The 17,196-nt window shown below is 46.8% G+C and overlaps 2 protein-coding genes across 14 annotated transcripts in view; both read right to left on the bottom strand.

Annotated features, from left to right (window-relative positions):
* Positions 1-4,237, bottom strand: part of Znf75a (zinc finger protein 75a) — a 63,474-nt gene extending 59,237 nt beyond the window's left edge. For 7 of the 10 annotated variants that reach the window (XM_048331725.1, XM_048331723.1, XM_048331724.1 and 4 more), the window contains exons 1-3: positions 4,074-4,237; positions 2,067-2,569; positions 1-196 (exon numbers count right to left, since the gene is read on the bottom strand). In XM_048331725.1, the coding sequence (XP_048187682.1) occupies positions 1-196; positions 2,067-2,471 (601 nt within the window). In that variant the 5' untranslated portion in view covers positions 2,472-2,569; positions 4,074-4,237. The remainder of the gene's footprint in view (positions 197-2,066; positions 2,570-4,073) is intronic. The other 3 variants (XM_048331728.1, XM_048331729.1, XM_048331727.1) reach the window with 1 other exon arrangement.
* A 1,015-nt stretch (positions 4,238-5,252) lies between these two features.
* On the bottom strand, positions 5,253-12,359 carry Znf263 (zinc finger protein 263). 4 transcript variants are annotated; one of them, XM_048331716.1, is made up of 6 exons: positions 11,748-12,359; positions 10,732-10,912; positions 9,999-10,072; positions 9,599-9,725; positions 7,933-8,049; positions 5,253-7,477 (listed from the first exon to the last, which is right to left on the bottom strand). In XM_048331716.1, the coding sequence occupies exons 1-6, from the start codon at positions 12,129-12,131 to the stop codon at positions 6,306-6,308; spliced, it is 2,055 nt and encodes a 684-aa protein (XP_048187673.1). In that variant the 5' UTR covers positions 12,132-12,359; the 3' UTR covers positions 5,253-6,305. The 4 variants fall into 4 exon arrangements, with proteins under 4 accessions (XP_048187673.1, XP_048187672.1, XP_048187674.1 ...); XM_048331715.1 differs by having other exon boundaries at positions 5,253-7,480; XM_048331717.1 differs by lacking the exon at positions 7,933-8,049.
* Positions 12,360-17,196: the final 4,837 nt, after the last annotated feature.

Below are 17,196 nucleotides of genomic sequence, written 5' to 3' on the forward strand. Positions count from 1 at the left end.
CCCTCTCATATACAGGCTTGGCTTCCTTATGAGTATTCTTACTCTGATGTTCTTGTAGACCCTGGCATGTAATCCAAAACTCTTCCTCCTGGGACATGCCCTCTGGTGGAGCCTCTGCTGTCTTCAGCTTGAAGCCTGGGGCTTCTGCTGTTTCTCCCAAGAAAACTGTCTCCTTCCCTGGCTCAAGGACTGTGACCTAGAAATAATTCCCATTCTGTTACTACAGAACTTACTTTGAGTTGGGGGCAGACATAGAAAAGGAACAAGTGTACATTCCAAAGAGTTAAAAGCATGAGTCATAGAAAACCACAGAAGGATTTAAATATATGGGGTGACCAATGTTCCACAGGGATAGCAACATGGGAAAATTGAGATGAAAAGGGGGATAGGACATACCTGCTGCTATTCCTCTAACACTATAGCAACCCTCACCATCTACCACTCACTTCAGACAAGTAATGAAGTTGAGCAGGGTACCGATTCAGATACTGCCTTGCCTGGCTTTTTCTTTTGACTTATATTCCTTTAGTGGTTGTCTGTTTCCTCAGTTTCTCTAAAATTTAAAGAACTGAACATTTTTGCTAATAGCAGAATTTCCCTAAGGGCAAGAATGGTTTTTCAGGGAATGGGGATATAATAGAGAAATTGAGAGATGAAGAGTGGTTCTAACCTACTCCAAATAATTGACACCAAATGTATGTTCTACCTGTATTCTTTACCTAAGCCATACAGTGCATACCCTGGCTCCCCACTCACAAGAAAAATCAATGATCAACCACTAAGGACAAGAGGTTCAGCTACAGTGGGGGGAGACACAAATCTTTGGTATCAAAGCTCTCTGTTGGAATACTACTCCTTCAAAATCCTTTTTTTTTTTTTTTTTTTTGGTCTTTCCCTCTTCCTCTGCAATCTTCCCTTTTTTCTCCTTCTTTTTGCTCAAGGCTAGCGCTCTACCATTTGAGCTACAGTGCCATTTCCAGCTTTTGTGAAGATAAAGGGTCTCACGGACTTTCTGCATGGGCTGGCTTCGAACCACGATCCTCAGATCTCAGCCTTGTGAGTAGCTAGGATTACAGGTGAGAGCCACCAGCAAGTGCCCAGCTTCTCCTTTTCACTACTGTCCTTGCTCTCATTTATTATTTTTTTTTCTGTTTTGAGGTGGTTTGAACTCAGAGCCTTGCCATTGCTCAACAAGAATTCTGCCACTTTGAGCCACCAAGACACTTTTTGCTTATATTTTTTAGGTAAGGTCACATGCTTTTTTCCTGGGCTAGCCTCAGGCCACAATTCTTCCACCTATGCCTTCCACATAACTGGCATACACCTATGTACCACCATGCTCAGCTTGTTCTTTCAGTTAAGGTCTCAGCAAAATTCTCCCCTGTATATTGTCTTGAGCCACAATTCTATTTCTCCAAGTACTTGAAATTACTAGTGTGAGCCACCATGTCTCCTTGGGTCTTTTTTGTGTCTGTTTTGGTTTGTGCCAGTCCTGCGGCTTGAACTCAAGATCTGGGCTCTGTCCCTAAGCTTCTTTTAATCAAAGCTAGTGCTCTACCACTTGAGCCAAATTGCCACTTCCAGCTTTTTCAGAGGAGTTTATTGGAGTTTTATGGACTTTTTTTGCACAGGCTGGCTTCAAATTGAGATCCTCACATCTCAGATTCCTGAGTAGCTAGGATTACAGATGTGAGCCCCCAGCCCCTGGCAGGGTTGTTTTTGTTTTTGTTTTTTAAAGAGTTCTAGACACTCCTCCCCTTGCTTTTATTGCTATTCCTAAGACTTCAAGTCTCCTTAGCCAAGACTATCATCTTCAATTCATCATGATTCCAAAAGGAAAAAAAAAATTTTGACTTTTTCTCTAAAGCAAGGGAAGTATATGCTATGATTTCTGTAACCAGTGGGCTTGACTTTTCTAGTGCACTTTAGTTTCAATTACCACCTTAACTTCTCTAAAGGAACAATAGAAGTGAACTAATCTAACATTTCTCAGTAACTTACCCCCACCTCCACTACAACCACCTTCATCCTATTACATTGTATGTGTCAGGGATCTTTCTTCTCACCCCATTCCTTATTTGATCAGATTCCCTCTGCAAGTGCTCTACCAAGGACACAGCCTCCTCAATGGTCTTTGGATGGTGCTTCCGTATCTGAGTCTGCATCTCCCTCGGCAGAATGGCCAGAAACTGCTCTAACACCAGTAGTTCCAAGATCTGCTCTTTGGAATGCACTTCTGGTCTCAGCCATAGATGGCATAATTCTTGAAGCTGGTTGACAGCCTCACGAGGTCCTGCTGCTTTGTGGTAATCAAAATTCCGGAAGTGCCAGCAAGAGTTCGTATGTTTGAGGCTGTCTGTTTGTGAAGATACTTTACTTTGACTGGAATGCTCTGTCACAGGCCCATTGGTCTCCCACAGGTCCCTGACATGAGGATCCAAATACTCAATCTTCACATCTACCATCATCATTCTATTGTAGCAACAGTTTTGCTCCTATGTCTGACACCTTAGTGGTGCCACCTTTGACAACCTGGTGTGGTTGAGAGGTCAGTGAAAGTTTCTTCTTCCTAAAGTTACCAAGGAGAGAAAAAAAGTACAAGTCAACAAAGTCAGATGAACCATAGTAATAGCTATTTAATTATGAAAGAAAAATAAACAGAAAAGGTCCCAGCCTTGCTTTCTCATTTAAAATCAATTGCCAGAGCAAGGTACCAGTGACTTGTGCCTGTAATCCTACCTACTCAGGAGGCTGATAGCGGGGGATGGAGATTCGAAGACAACCTGGGCAGGAAAAGTACATGAACTTTAGCTCCAATTAACCACCAAAAAGCTGGAAGTGGAGCTGTGGCTCAAGTGGTAGAGAGCCAGCCTCGAGTGGAAAAAGCTAAGGAAAAAGACCCTAGTTCAAGCTTTAGTATGGCGGAAGTCAATTGCCAGGCCTTTTGTTTCTCTCCTCTTTACTATTTCAAAGTACAACACAGCTAAAAGAAGTGTCAATTTGATAACACTGGGCTGGGAATACTGCCTAGTGGTAGAGTGCTTGCCTTGCATACATGAAGCCCTGGGTTTGATTCCTCGGCACCATATGTATGGAAAAAGCCAAAAGTGGCGCTGTGGCTCAAGTGGTAGAGTGCTTGCCTTGAGCAAAAAGAAGCCAGGGACAGTGCTCAGGCAAGCTCCATGACTGGCAAAAAAACAAACCCAAAACAATCTGGTAACACTGCCTCTGGAAAAAAATAGCTCAGGAAAGGTAAGTAACTGAAAAAAATCAGTACCAACATGGTGGGTGAGTGTGAAGGCTACCCATACAAGTGATTTGTGTGTATCATATCCCATTTTTCCCATAAGAAAAAAGGAGGAAATAACAGTATATTCTTAGTTTCCCCAACCGTAACAGCTCACCCCAGTCTATCTTTCGCAACCTTTCTGCCACTTTCCACTGTATGAACAATGCCAGAAAACTAAGACCCTATGAGAAAAAGAAAAATTAGGGGAAAGTAGGCCCATTCTTCTCAAAAAGTGTCTCTTCAGGAGGCAAGCCAGATGCTCACCATTCTTTGCAAGAATACTTACATAGAATTTTACAATTCTGTTTAATTGGACTAGAAAAAAAACACTTTAGTTTACAAAACTATCAAACTTTAAAAAAAACAACTGAGAATGGGAGCTGGTGAAGATTAGTGGGACTACTGGGTTGATTTTATATATCTTCGAGCGTCATTTAGGCTTGTAAGTAAGGCTTGGTACTACGTGAGTGTCACATTCCCGAAAGGGAACCAAAATTTTGCCCAGGATGCCTTGGGCAGTGCCAGCTGCTGGCTCCTGGCTGCCCACCCCTGGCCGTCCGCCGCGGGCTCCAAGGCGAAGCCTTCGCGCTTCGGCATCAGCGACAGCGGAGGCTGCACGGACCGAATCCGGGCCCGGGTCCAAACGCTGAGGTGTCCCGTAGCATCTTCCTCACGGTGGGTCCTGTGCCCGCGGCAGGACGCAGCCCTCGGCCCGGGTCCCGGCCCGCCGGCCTCGCAGCCTCCCTGCGTGCGGCCGCCGGAGAGAAAGCAGCTTCTTGGTTACCTCAGACAGCGAGGCTTCCACGGAGACCGCTTCTGGCTTCTCGAGCTCACTGGCGAGGGCCCCCGCACCAGTGAACAGCGAGCCGGCGAGCAAACACCCAAGGATGGCGGCACAACACTGACATAGCGGACGCCAACGAACACTCGGGTGGCCTCCGAGTCTCCGTTTGAGTCCAGCGCCGCAGGCCGGAAGTAGCGTCGCGATGCCGCCCCTTAGTCCCGCCCATGCGCCTGCGCTCTGCGATCCCGGAGAGAGCTGTCTCCTGCCTAGCCGGCAGTTAGGACTTTACATCACCGAGCCAGCGGAAGCCTAGAGGGGCCCTGTAGCGGGCGCCACCGTCTCACGTCGCCTTCCGTCGCTCGCGGACGGTCGGAGTCCTGCGCGGTGAGGCCGCTGCGCTTCCTCAGGCCTCGCGGCTTCCGGCCCCAGGCCGTCACTCCGGGAAAGTAGGCCCTAGCGGCGGTGCGCTCTGGTCACGGGGTGCTTTCCTCATAATTTTCAAGGACTTGTTTTTCCTTTTATTTCTCGAGCAAACGTAGATTTAACCTGTGAGATAGATTTATTTCTCCTTGACAAATTGAGACCTAAACGCCAATTGCTTTGGGCCCGCATGGTTTGCCATTGTCAGCTGCTGAAACTGAAGTGTGGGGCTCCTCTCCTATTTTTTCCATCACAGTATACTTACTTCCTTGAGGATGAATATGTTTTCGTATTAAAAAGTAAAGTTAAATGAGACCAAAGTGACTCCATTTTGGAAAAGAAGCAGCCATGTTAGAGCTAGAGAAGTTAAAAATACAGCTACTGGAAAAAAAAACCACAACTATGTGCCCACCCAGTAACTGACCAAGCTGCAAGCAACAGATAGGCAAGCTGACCTAGCCTGGAGAAAAACCACTGCTGTTTTGAAATGTGCAGATGGCCCCTAACCAACCAGGTTTGAAAATATCAGGCATTACTCAAGGTTGACCAATAGAATGGATGTCAACATGGAAAGTTCCCTAAGTTGTTTGTTCACCAGTATAAAAAGTGTGCAATCCCCTTTCTCAGCGCCCTGGTCTCAGCTGCGTCTGGTGAAGCGTTGGCCCGAATGCGCATTCGCTAATAAAGTGCACCTTTGCTTTTGCATCGATCCTGGTCTCGGTGGTCTTTGGGGTATCTGGATTCTGGCACTACAGTAGTACAAATGGGTTTCAGTTCCAGATTAAGGGTACAATGCACCCTGAATCGGTGTCAGCCTTTTCACTGTTCCCCATCTTCCACCCTGCCTCAAGCCAATATCATGTGTCCCCAGGGTAAAGTCATAATGAAGACTCACACATACATTTCCTAAAGATATTTATTACTATCCAAACATTTTTAACAAGAAAAAGACATCTCAAGTTTTCTAGGATCCATATTTTAAATACTTTCTAGAGAATCCATCTTTAATGGAACCCTCCACCCAGGAACAAGATTCAGAGCTCTTCGTATTTTTTCTTTTTTTTGGACACAAGTGAGAGATCTCAGATTTCTGCATGGGTAGACTAATCACACATTTCATCTGTTAATTTCTAGGATCACCTACAAGTTCCAGTCTACAGTTTCTCTTAGGTCTCTGGTTCCTTTTGGTTTGAGGTCACATGTGTGTGACATGCCTGTATAGCACTTGTCAGACCATTGGAGGTGGGGGGAGGGAGATATGAGTGAGGGGTGGGGGGATCATGCCTGATTACTCAACCCAGAGGGAAAGGATACTTCCCTCAAACCACACAACTGGCTTTCCAGTTGGGTCCTTCAAGAGAACTGCTGTTTACAACTAGTCTTCTTGGTCATGAGCTGGTTTCCCAAACTAGGGCCCTTCTTTGGTCTCAAGGGCCTTAGGGAGTCCAAATGCTCTGGTTTAATGTCCCAAATAAGGAAGGAGGATTACATGGATCTCCAAAATTGTTGGAATAAGCATTGAACACAATCAGACAGACACTCAAACCATACCTTGCTTATACCCACCAAGAAGGGGGGTACACTTTGGGCAGGCTGAGCTTCAAAGTGGTCCTAAACAGTTCACTCAAAAACTCACATACTTACTATTGCAGCCTGAACTCCTTTTTGTGTCCTTTGCTGCCTCTGCATTCCTTTTCAAAAGAAGCCTGAATTTCCTCTTTATATTAATTACCTGGGCAAAGAATGCCAGCTCTTAATAAAAGAGCCCTCCGAATATGCCATCTAATCAAGGGCAAAGAGATATCCCAGTTTCTAACCCGTGTGAGTTCTCTGATGACTCATAAGACGTGAACTCCGAGAGAAGTTTTCTCCACACTCAGAACACTTGTATGGTCTCTCTCCTGTGTGTGTTCTCAAGTGACGAATCCGGTTGGAGCTATGTGAGAAACTGTCTCCACACTCATGACAGGTATAAGGTTTTTCTCCTGTATGAATTCTCTGGTGCCTGATTAAGTTGGATCTATGAGAGAAGTTTTCCCCGCAAAGGGTACATTTATATGGTTTCTCTCCTGTGTGCGTTCTCTGGTGTCTAGTGAGATGCATGCCCTGCCGGAAGCTTTTCCCACAAGTCAAACATTCAAAAAGTTTCTTCTCCACTCTGTGGGGTGCATGGTTTGCAAGAAAGGGGGTACTGTCACTCCTCATGCCCTCTCCACACTCTGAGAAGGGGTCGAGTCTCTCTTTCTCATGGGTTCTTTCATGAATGACAAGGTGTGAACTCCGAGAGAAACTTTTCCCACACTCAGCACACTTATATGGCCTTTCTCCAGTGTGGATCCTTTGGTGCCTAAGGAGGTTGGAGCTGTGAGCAAAGATCTCCCCACACTCAAGACACTTATACGGCTTTTCTCCAGTGTGTGTCCGCTGGTGCCGGTGAAGGTTGGAGTTGCAGGAGAAGCTTTTTCCACACACATTGCACTGATAGGGCTTCTCCCCTGTATGGGTGCGCTGATGGCGAGTTAGGTGGGTATTTTGGCTAAAGCATTTTCCACATTCAAGGCACTTATGAGCCTCCTCTCCCAGGTGTCCTCTGTGTAGTGACAGAAAATGTGGGTGCCCACCAAAGATTTCACCACACTCCACACCCATGCACAGTCTTTCCGCCGCATGTATTCTCTGATGCCTGATTAGGTTTGAGTTGTTAGAGAAATTTTTGCCACACAAGGGACACAAATGGAGTTTCTTTGGCTGCAGTTCCTTTGGTTGCCCCAGGCCTCTGCAACTTGTGGCTTCCACTAAGGATTGTTCCATTCTGTCCTCTAGGGGAGGGTCCCAAGGTCCTTCTGCCCTGTCATGAGATCTTCCCTGCTCAGAACTCCAGGGCACCTCCCCTCTGGCCTGGCCAGGGAGCAGTGCCTGAGAGTGGTTGTTTTCAGTACAAACAGACTGAGCACTTACATCTGGATTCTCAAACTTCTCTTCCCCTGCTAGAGAGAAAACACAAGCTTCTACATTATTTCTACTTTGGAGAAAAGAAAGTCCTACATGCCTATCAAGTCAGAGGCACTAACAGGATAGCCAAACCTCAGTTTTCCATTCCTTGTAAGTAAAGCCATCCACAGAAGCACATGGCTAAGCGGTGGGGCTATTGCTCAAGGAATCAGAGCTCAGAACTTGAACTAGTTTTAGCATTTCCTTCTTAGAGCTTCCAACCCCTCCCCAACTATTCCCCCAACTGCTGTCCTTCAAGAATGGTGAGAAGGAGTAGGGCTGAAACAAGGGAAGGGAAAAGTGAACCCAAGAATAAGTGCTTCCTCATACTTGAACCCAGGGTTCCTCACAGGACGGAAAGTGGGCAGGTCTTCATGGCAGACGTGGTGTACTGGCCCTGTACCCAATTCCTCAAAAGCCTTACACTCAAACCCTTTCCATTCTTTACCTGGAGCTGGGCTTCTGGAATTCATGCCTTCCTTGCAACTCTGGATGCTAGGATCCCATGGCTTCCCTCCTTGTTCCACTTGGGTGCTCAAAGGCTCCTGATTGGGAATGCGTGCTTCTGTTCACAATTAAAGAAAGAGAACTCTATCACTGCTCTCTTCTATCAGGCAGGGAAAACAGAGCCTCGTTCCCTGTTCTTAGTGGGTAGGAACAGAACGCGTGGTAAGTCTGACACAAATTACTTAGAATATAAACTAAACTATTCCCAGTGTTTACCTCTAAAGAAATAGAGTTTGTTTTTGTGTTTTAATAACTTCAAAGCACTGAGGGGGAAACCTGGAAGTGGCCCCTATTAAGGGAAACAAAAGCTAACAGTAACTGCTTTGCAGAATTGGTACGAATGAGTTCATGGCTGTGATTTGCTTTATACAAACCCAATGAAAACAAATTGCAGTATGACCTTTGACTGGTATACCCTTCAACATACCCACCCAGATATACCATACTCACAATCTCATTTTTAAGACTTCCCTCAACTTTCTGCGACTTTTCATATATGCAGAAAAGCTCTCTTATATACCTTCCACCTAAATGTACCTATTACTTTTTCCTATTTGACAGGATCATTTCTATTTTTCTGTGATCTTGAGACATGGACTCAGGGCCTGGGAGCTGTCCCTGAGCTTTTTGGCCTTAAGCTAACACTCTACCACTTAAGCCACAGCTCCACTTCTGTTTTTTTTGGATAGCTAACTGGAGATAAAAGACTGTCACAGCTGAGTGCTGATGGCACATGCCTGTAATCCTAGCTACTCAGGAGGATCATGGTTCAAAGCCAGCCAGGCAGGAAAGTCTGTGAGACTCTTATTTCAAATTAACCACCAGAAAATCAGAACTTGCTCAAGTTGTAGAGCACTATCCTTGAGCTGAGAGCTCAGCTCAGGGACACTGCCCAGGCCAAGTTCAGGCCCCATAACTGACAAAAAAAAAAGTGTGTCACAGATTTTCCTACCCAGGCTGCCTTTGAGTCACAATCCTCAGATGTCAGCCTCTTGAGTAGCTAGGATTACACAAGTGTGCCACCAGTGACAGGCACCATTTTAAATATTTCCATAAGAGTTCAATCAAAGAGATTCATTGTAATGTAGGTATCACACAGCTGACTTTGTGAACATTCATTATTTCCAAATTTCACAAAGCCCTCACTCCTTCCTGAATTTTTACGGGCTGTGAGAGCTAATAAGCTGATATGTTGTCATCAGTGTCCCTCAAATTTTTGTCCTTGAAGAACAGCCTAGACATACTAATAGAGCATAGGAAACACAAATGAGCTCAGAATAAGAAGCATCTCAAAATCACAAGGAATTAAGAACTTAAAGGTCACTTAGACCATCCTGGGACACCAAATGTGTGTGTAGGCAGGATGTCACAGAACTTCACTCGCTGTGCTCTTTGAAGTATGATGTAGTTCAGACTCTGACTAAGGCTCTGGCAGCTAGAGCTCAAGTAATATAATAAGCTATAATAAGCTGACTGTGCCAGTTTAACTGATCTCATGTGTGGAACTTGAGACCGACAGAGTAGAGTCTACTATGGTAATTTCTTATGGCTGGGGCAGGACCCAGGTCAGAAATGGCAGTTATCAACCCTGACAAAGAAGTCCTTACCCAGCAAGTCCACGTTCTCATAACTCTCCTGTACTGTGTCCCTGGAGAGGGATCTCTTACGAGGATCCTGATGGCCCCACTCTTCCTGGGAGATGTACACTGCCATGTCCTCTAAGCTCTCAGGCAACTGAAATAACACAAGACCTCCTTTAGCCACAGGCACCAGGAACCAGTCAAGCAGAGTCGGGTTAAATGGGAAAAACTCAGGAGTGACAAAGACACATGAGGAAGAAGGCTCCCAGGCATACAGGTGGTAGGTGAGCAGACAAAGAAGGTGAGGGACACATGTGATCACAGAGAAAGGTCATCCAAGTAGCAGAAGGCCCCATCCCACCCCAAAATAAGCACTACAAAAAGAAAGAAGGGCACTAGGGAAAGACAACAGGAACTTTCACATCACCTGGGGCCCAGTCATCTCCTTGTCTTCCACATTCCCTTCAGCAGGAAAGAGAGAAAGCCAGGGAGCAGACAATGCTGAAGGTGATAGAAATCAGAATGAGAATGGCATTCCCAAACTTTGACGACTCATGGATTATTACAAGACAGATGCATTCCCTAATACCCAATCTCTCACTTTAGGACTAAACAAAGTGATTAAGAGGCATAATAAATATCCAAATTGACAGGATCAGAGTAAAGGAATGCAAGAAGTCTTTTGTGCTGGCCAGCAGCAGTCCCGGCCCCACCATCCTTCATCTACTTGCCTGTTCTGTGCACAAAAGGGCTCTACCAGGCTGGGGATATGGCCTAGTGGCAAGAGTGCTTGCCTTGTATACATGAAGCCCTGGGTTCAATTCCCCAGCATCACATATACAGAAACGGCCAGAAGTGGCGCTGTGGCTCAAGTGGCAGAGTGCTAGCCTTGAGCAAAAAGAAGCCAGGGACAGTGCTCAGGCCATGAGTTCAAGCCCTAGGACTGGCAAAAAAAAAAAAAAAAAGAGGGGGGGGGTCTACCTAAGAGATTCCTACCTCTCTATTGTCCAACCCAGCATACTGCTATTATATCTTTCCTAACACATCTGAGAACTTCAGCCCCAGAATTTCCCTTTGGTATCTGTGCTACATCTTGCTAGTGTCAGGGACAAGCCCAAAGCCCCTCCTCCCTCCCACCTGCCCAGATAACTGTTCCTCACCCCTCTCCTTTACAGCCTGGGGGTCCCTTTTGGGGCTGGGGTCTAGCAGCTCCTGCAGCCTGGGGCCAGGGCTTCGCTCAGTCTCTATTGGCTCAAGCTTGAAGCTCGGTGACTCTCCTGCTGCTTCCAGTGGCAAAGTCTCCTCCAAAAGCACTTCTGCTCCCCGCCCTTGGTTTGTGACCTGGGAACCAACCACATCACTCATCATCACAACAGGTTCAACAGAAAATGGAAATTAGTACAGGATTCTGAGGGTAAGCCATTAGCAGACAAATGCAGACCATCTCTTTGGAATCAGCAGGAGAGACAGATGGTGTACACTAAAGTTTTTGTTTTGTTTTTCCAGTGTGTCTGACAAACTGGGCAAGAGGGATAGGGAGGAATGAAGGTCCACTCCCAGTGCACATCTTCCCTGTATTCATTTGATGTGCCTCACTCATTAGGTTGTCCCTTGTTTCTTCTAGATGTTTCTGTTTTTCACTACTAGAAAAGCTAAATTTTGGTGCCCCGAGGAGCAGTGACCCAAAAGCCTCGGTTTTACAACGTTCAATTAATGGAGATGCAGCTCTGCAAAGGAGACAACATAGTTGGCCCTAATATAACAGAAAGATATTCAGCACTAAATATAAACCAGCAGTGTCATTGAAACTTTACATCCTGCTCTCCCTGGAAACCTCAAAACAGCCCCACTTTACCATTTTCATTTTACCAGTGAGAAAACTGAGATCCAAAGTGATCAAGTAACTGGCCCAGTCAAAAGCTAGTGCAGACTTGAACCCAGTCAATCTAATTCCAGGGCTAACAACTATATCCAAATACTGCCTCAGATGAAAACGGCACACTCTTCACGGTTCACTGTTCATATGGGGACAATCTGGAGGAAAAACAAGGCAGATTAAACCACAAAAATCCCTCCTCCCCCAACATAAGATGTAATCAACTGGAGAACGAGGTCAGCGCAAGGTCTCAGTTCTCGGGGCCAAATAGAAGTGAAAACAGTTTTCTCTCGCTCTCACCTGCTGCCTCAGTCTCCCAAGCTTTCTCTGCAAATCCTCCACAAGTGTCACCGCTTCTTCGCCACTCTCTGGATGCAGCTCCTGCACCCTGCCCTTGATCTCTTGGGGCAGGATGGTCAGGAACTGCTCTAGCACCAGGAGTTCCAGGATCTGCTCCTTGGTACGCAGCTCAGGCCGCAGCCACCCATGACAAAGTTCCTGAAGCCGGTTGAGGGCTTCCCGGGGACCAGCGGCCTCTTGGAAACGGAACCGTCGGAAAAGCAGGTGGGAGGCCTCTGGGCTTGGCCCGGGGTCAGGTGGGGTCAGCTCCTGGCTCCAGGCGCAGTCTTCCTCCAGTTTGACTATCAGGAGCCCTTCCTGGCCCGGAACCGAAGCCATCGTCATAAACCTAGAGAGCCTTGGCCCCAAACCAGATGCGCCCCTCTTGGAAGGAGCTCTGGGCTCCGAGCAAGAATGGGCCGCACGACAGAAGCCTAGAGGCTCTGGATCCAAAACCGGGGGAAAAATATCCTAGCTCGGAGTCCTGGCCTGCGTGGGTCCCAGGAGCGGCTGTATTAGCCAGTAGCGGACCCACGCAGAACTCAGCTCCCACGGCGGAAGTTTCCGCGCGCAGGTTTAGGCGTCACAAGCCAACAGCGACTGCTCGAAACCGACTTCCGGTTCCCGGCTCCCATACTTCCAGCTCCCATTGGGTCAGAGCCTGCCAGACTCAACGCCGACCAATTACAAGGGGTGACTTGTCTTAAGGGGCGGGACGAGAGAGTAGCCAAATTGGAACCAAGAGGTGAGACGGCCGGACTAGACCTGTAGTCTCTTCCGGATGGAGGACGGTGCCGCTACAAGCTCTCCAGAGTAATTCGCTTTCACTGCGGCCCCCAGCCTGCAACTTCAATACGACTTGGCTTGGGAGGGTCGCCCCGCCCCTGGGGCCTGGGGCTGCGCAGAGCTTGTCGGGAGATGTAGTCCGCGGCTCGGTGCTGCTTCTGCGCCTGCGCCCTGGGTAATCTCAGCTTGGTCTCACAGGTCCACCTTGTGCTGAGGAACCCTTGGGGGTGGGGGAGTCCAGCCTGCCCTCCCCCTGCGCCACGTCCCGACCTCCGATCTCAGATGGAGTTTTAAATTTGCCCTGGGCTAGCCGTGCCCACCGTTCTCCAGACACAGTCCATTGCTCTGCCCTGCGAAGGCGTATTCGCGCCTTGTGAGTTTCGTTGTGAGGAACTAAGGGGTGGAAGCCAGGGCCACCTCCTGGTTCGGCGTGGTTTAGGCTTCGGGCCCACGGCCAGGGCCGACGTGAGGCCTCCATCCCCTCCACGAGGGCACGGCCTCAGCAGACGTCCAGGAGGTTGGTAGGGAGAGGCGTGCTGCAAACCTGCCGCCCTGGCCCAAGTCGCTGCCCCAGGTTCTCCTGCCCGCGGGATCGTGATGGGTGGTGTCTTGCTGCTCCCCGCCACCTCCCGTTGTTGACCCTCGGATACTTCCCCCTTGTCGCCGCTGCTCCCCGGGGGCACTGGGCCTGGTCGGACCCCTCCCGTCCCGTGGGAGCGCCAAGCCGGAGCGGGAAAGGGCAAGCCTGCAGCCCGGAGGTCTGACACCTCCCGGTGCAACTGCTTTCCAGGGCTCTCTGAATGCCGGAAACTGCTCATTTGACGAAAAACATAACAAAAAGCGGAAGCTCAGAGGAGATCCTACGTCGCACAATTGCTGCACCTCCAACCCCGTCTCTCATCGCTGAGTGCAGCAACCAGACTCGTCAACAAACCGCTTTCCAAACTGGGATGACGCACACCCCTGTGTTACTCGCTGTTGGTTGAGATGAGGTCTTCCTAGCTTTTTGCAGGCTGGTTTGAAACCAAGTCTTATCCCCTACCTCCTGAGCAGCTGTAATTAATTACAGGTGTGAGCTACCAGTGCCCAACTCTAAATGACTTGTAAAAATTATCTCTTGCTGGGCGCTGGTGACTCAGGCCTGCAAACCTAGCTACTTAAGGAGCTGAGATCTGAGGGTGGCGGTTTGAAGCCAGCCCTGGCAAGATCGTGAGACTTATCTCTAACCACCAAAAAGCCGGAACCTCTCGTTATGAAAATAATAAAAGATTAATTTTGGGAGGAAATAGAATTGTAGCTTGTAATCCTAGCTACTCGAAGGCTGAGATCTGAGAATCAAGGCTCAAAGCCAACCAGGCAGGAAAGTCCCTGAGACTCTTCTTCCCAATTAGGTACTCAATGACCAGAAGTGGAGCTGTGGCTTAACATGGTAGAGCACTTGCCTTCAGCACAAGAGCTCAGAAATGGGCCCCCTTCCCTGAATTCAAAACCCATGACAAGTAAATGAAATTCTTTTAAAAAAATAATTATTTATTGTCAAAGTGATGTACAGAGGGGTTACAGTTTCATACATAAGGCAGTGGGTACATTTCTTGTATAATTTGTTACGTCCTCTCAAATAAATAAAATTCTAACTGTAAAAATATCTCCAAATAGAGCTGAGGATGTACCTAAACAGTATAGTGCTTGCCTGGCTTTGCACAAGGCTCTGAATTTGACCCCAAGCACTCACTGAGGGAAGATAGGATGGAGAAATGAATGTAGTAGAAGGGAAAACCTCTGGACACCAGAAATGGAGTGTAAGTGGGAACATATGCCAACTGCCAGTGGCTCATACCTGTAATATGCAGGAAGCCAAGATCTGAGTTTGAAGCCAGCCTGGACAGCTAACTATGAGATTCTTACCTCCAGTGAACCACCAAAATGCTAAACGGAATAGAGCTCAGGGAGAGAGCACTAGACTGGACTAAAAACAACAACAAAAGAAACTCAGGTATAACATCCAAGCCCTGAGTTCAAGACCCAGGACTGGCACTAAAATTGTGAGAACACCTGAGTTGTATATGACCTGGCAATAAAAGCAGAGGGTTCTTTGTAGTTGCTGTGATAGGTTTACACTCAGCATCCTGGCCCAATGAAAATCACACTATCTGGTGGCAGAGGAACAAGAAGAAAGAGTGCATTAATACTTTGTTTTTATTGTTAAACACAGACCATCATACAAACTATAATCCTATTCTCACATTTCGCTTATAAAGTACCAGAACATCAAAAAAGAAAAGTTTTTGTTTCATTTGACTTTGAAAAGCCTGGTGGCATCAAAACAGAGTCCATAATTCTTTTGGCTCAGAATTGACCCTGTTGCAAACAAACAAAACAAAACAAAAAAAACAGTTACTGGGATTGCAACATATTCTATTTGGGGCTGGAAAGTCCCTTTCCCTACCCTATTGTGCCGTAGATCCTCAGAGGAGTTTCCCCACAACCCACGGCAGTGTTAGAGATCTCCAAGAATCTGCAGCACTTTACACGTCACTGGACCCCCTTTGTATTTTTCCATCCAGCAGTGGGAGGGGCTGGGGTGCAGATTTCTGAAGTCCAGTGCAGGTGTTGCTCCCAGAGACATCAGTCAACACTCTGGAGTAATCTGAGTATTTCCACATTTGCTATCCACACCAAAACATCTGCATCTAAAATTCATCTAGTTTTTAGGGGAAATGGGGGAGGGGGGAGTGTTCTCAGCAGAATGCACTGAAATTGGAAGTTTCAATACAAAAACAAGCTAGAAGCACAATGTGAACTACAGAAAACATGACCATGCTTGTAGTCCCCACAGTTGGGAGGTTGAGGCAGCAGGATCGAGTGGAGGGATACCCAAGCACTACAAGACCCTGTCAGAAACAAACAAGCAAACAACAACAACAAAAATGCAATTGAACAAAAAGGTAAATCACCAACCAGAACATATGAAAGCCTTATCGCAACCAAAGAGGCCCCACACACAGGTGTCAGGGTGCTATAGCTGGCTATGAGAATAGCTTTCTGACTCCAGTGAGGAACTAAAAAAGGGACATCCCTTGTTAGTGAACAACAGAAAATAATAAAATATTATTCAGGGAGATAATGCTGTTTTGTCAGGTGTTTTATTTTTGAGACAGGGGTCTCCCTATTACTCATGCATGCAGGCCTCTAACAATCCTTTTGCCTCAGCTTCACATACTGGTACCAGGGCATGAACTCGGCACCTTATATTCTTTCCTGACTTTCTTATGGCTGGCACTCTGTCACTTGGGCCACACTTCAAATCCAGAATTTTGATGGTTAGTTGAAGATCAAGTGTCAAAGACTTGTCTGCTCAGGCTGACATTGAACTGTCTGCTCAGGCTGACATTGAACTATTACTACTAGTACACACACACACACACACACACACACACACACACACACACACACACACACACACACACACACACACACGGTCCCAGCCTTCTGAGTAGCTAGGATTACAGATATAAGCCACTGGTACCTGACTTCTGCAGAGATTTTTAAGAGATGTTTATGGAGAAAGCAATCCCTGGAGCAGAAATGCTCTTGATGGATGCCTCACATCATCCACAAAACAACATTCTGATAAAAATTTTATCGGGGGGCTGGGAATATGGCCTAGTGGCAAGAGTGCTTGCCTTGTATACATGAAGCCCTGGGTTCGATTCCCCAGCACCACATATATAGAAAATAGCCAGAAGTGGCGCTGTGGCTCAAGTGGCAGAGTGCTAGCCTTGAGCAAAAAGAAGCCAGGGACAGTGCTCAGGCCCTGAGTCCAAGGCCCAGGACTGGCCAAAAAAAAAAAAAAAAAAAACTTTATGGGAAGGGCAGAGAGTTTAAACCAATATATAAAAGCAATGCCAATACACTGAAAGAAACCATACAGCTGGTCAGTCACCACTGGGAAAATTGACCTAGAAAAGGAAAACCAGGGTTGAGAATGTAGCCTAGTGGTAGAGTGCTTGCCTAGCATGCATGAGGCCCTGGGTTTGATTCCTCAGCACCACATAGACAGAAAATGCCAGAAGTGGCGCTGTGGCTCAAGTGGTAGAGTGCTATCCTTGAGCAAAAAAAAGCCAGGGACAGTGCTCAGGCCCTGAGTTCAAGTCCCACAACTGGAAAAGAAAAATCAAAAGGAAAAACAATGAATCTTAATCTAGGTAGAAAGCTGTAGAAGTTGTCACAGGCTTGGGTCACATTACCTTCAAAGAAGAATATGTCCAATTACACTAGAGACCTTAAGGGCATGTTGATGTTACTCACAGCCTAGTTATAAGGAAATAGTCACATAAATCTAAAGTAATGGATATTCTGCTGTGAACTGTCTTTTAAAAATAAAAAGACAGCTCAAGCCTCAAGGATAACACGCACACACGCACACCCACACCCACACACCCACACACACCAATGGCTCTATTGGTCTAGAAATGTAAAAATTTTTTCATTGACACAGGCATAAGTATGCAAGGTCTTATATTGATTACAGAAATTCATTTTTTAAAAACTTCTCCAAATGATGAAGAAATCCATGTCTTAGAAGGGGAAGGAAGCTGAGGAAATATGACATTTTATAGTTAAC

The sequence above is a fragment of the Perognathus longimembris genome, chromosome 23, assembly GCF_023159225.1.
Source record: "Perognathus longimembris pacificus isolate PPM17 chromosome 23, ASM2315922v1, whole genome shotgun sequence".
Lineage (NCBI taxonomy): Eukaryota > Metazoa > Chordata > Mammalia > Rodentia > Heteromyidae > Perognathus > Perognathus longimembris.

Excerpts from the sequence above, each read along its gene's own strand:
- Znf263 (XM_048331715.1), bottom strand. The coding sequence starts at position 12,131 with ATGACGATGGCTTCGGTTCCGGGCCAGGAAGGGCTCCTGATAGTCAAA. Across the intron at positions 10,073-10,731 it reads CCAGGCTGTAAAGGAGAGGG|CATTGTCTGCTCCCTGGCTT; the intron begins GTGAGGAACAGT and ends TATCACCTTCAG. Across the intron at positions 9,726-9,998 it reads AGGAGATGACTGGGCCCCAG|TTGCCTGAGAGCTTAGAGGA; the intron begins GTGATGTGAAAG and ends GTGTTATTTCAG.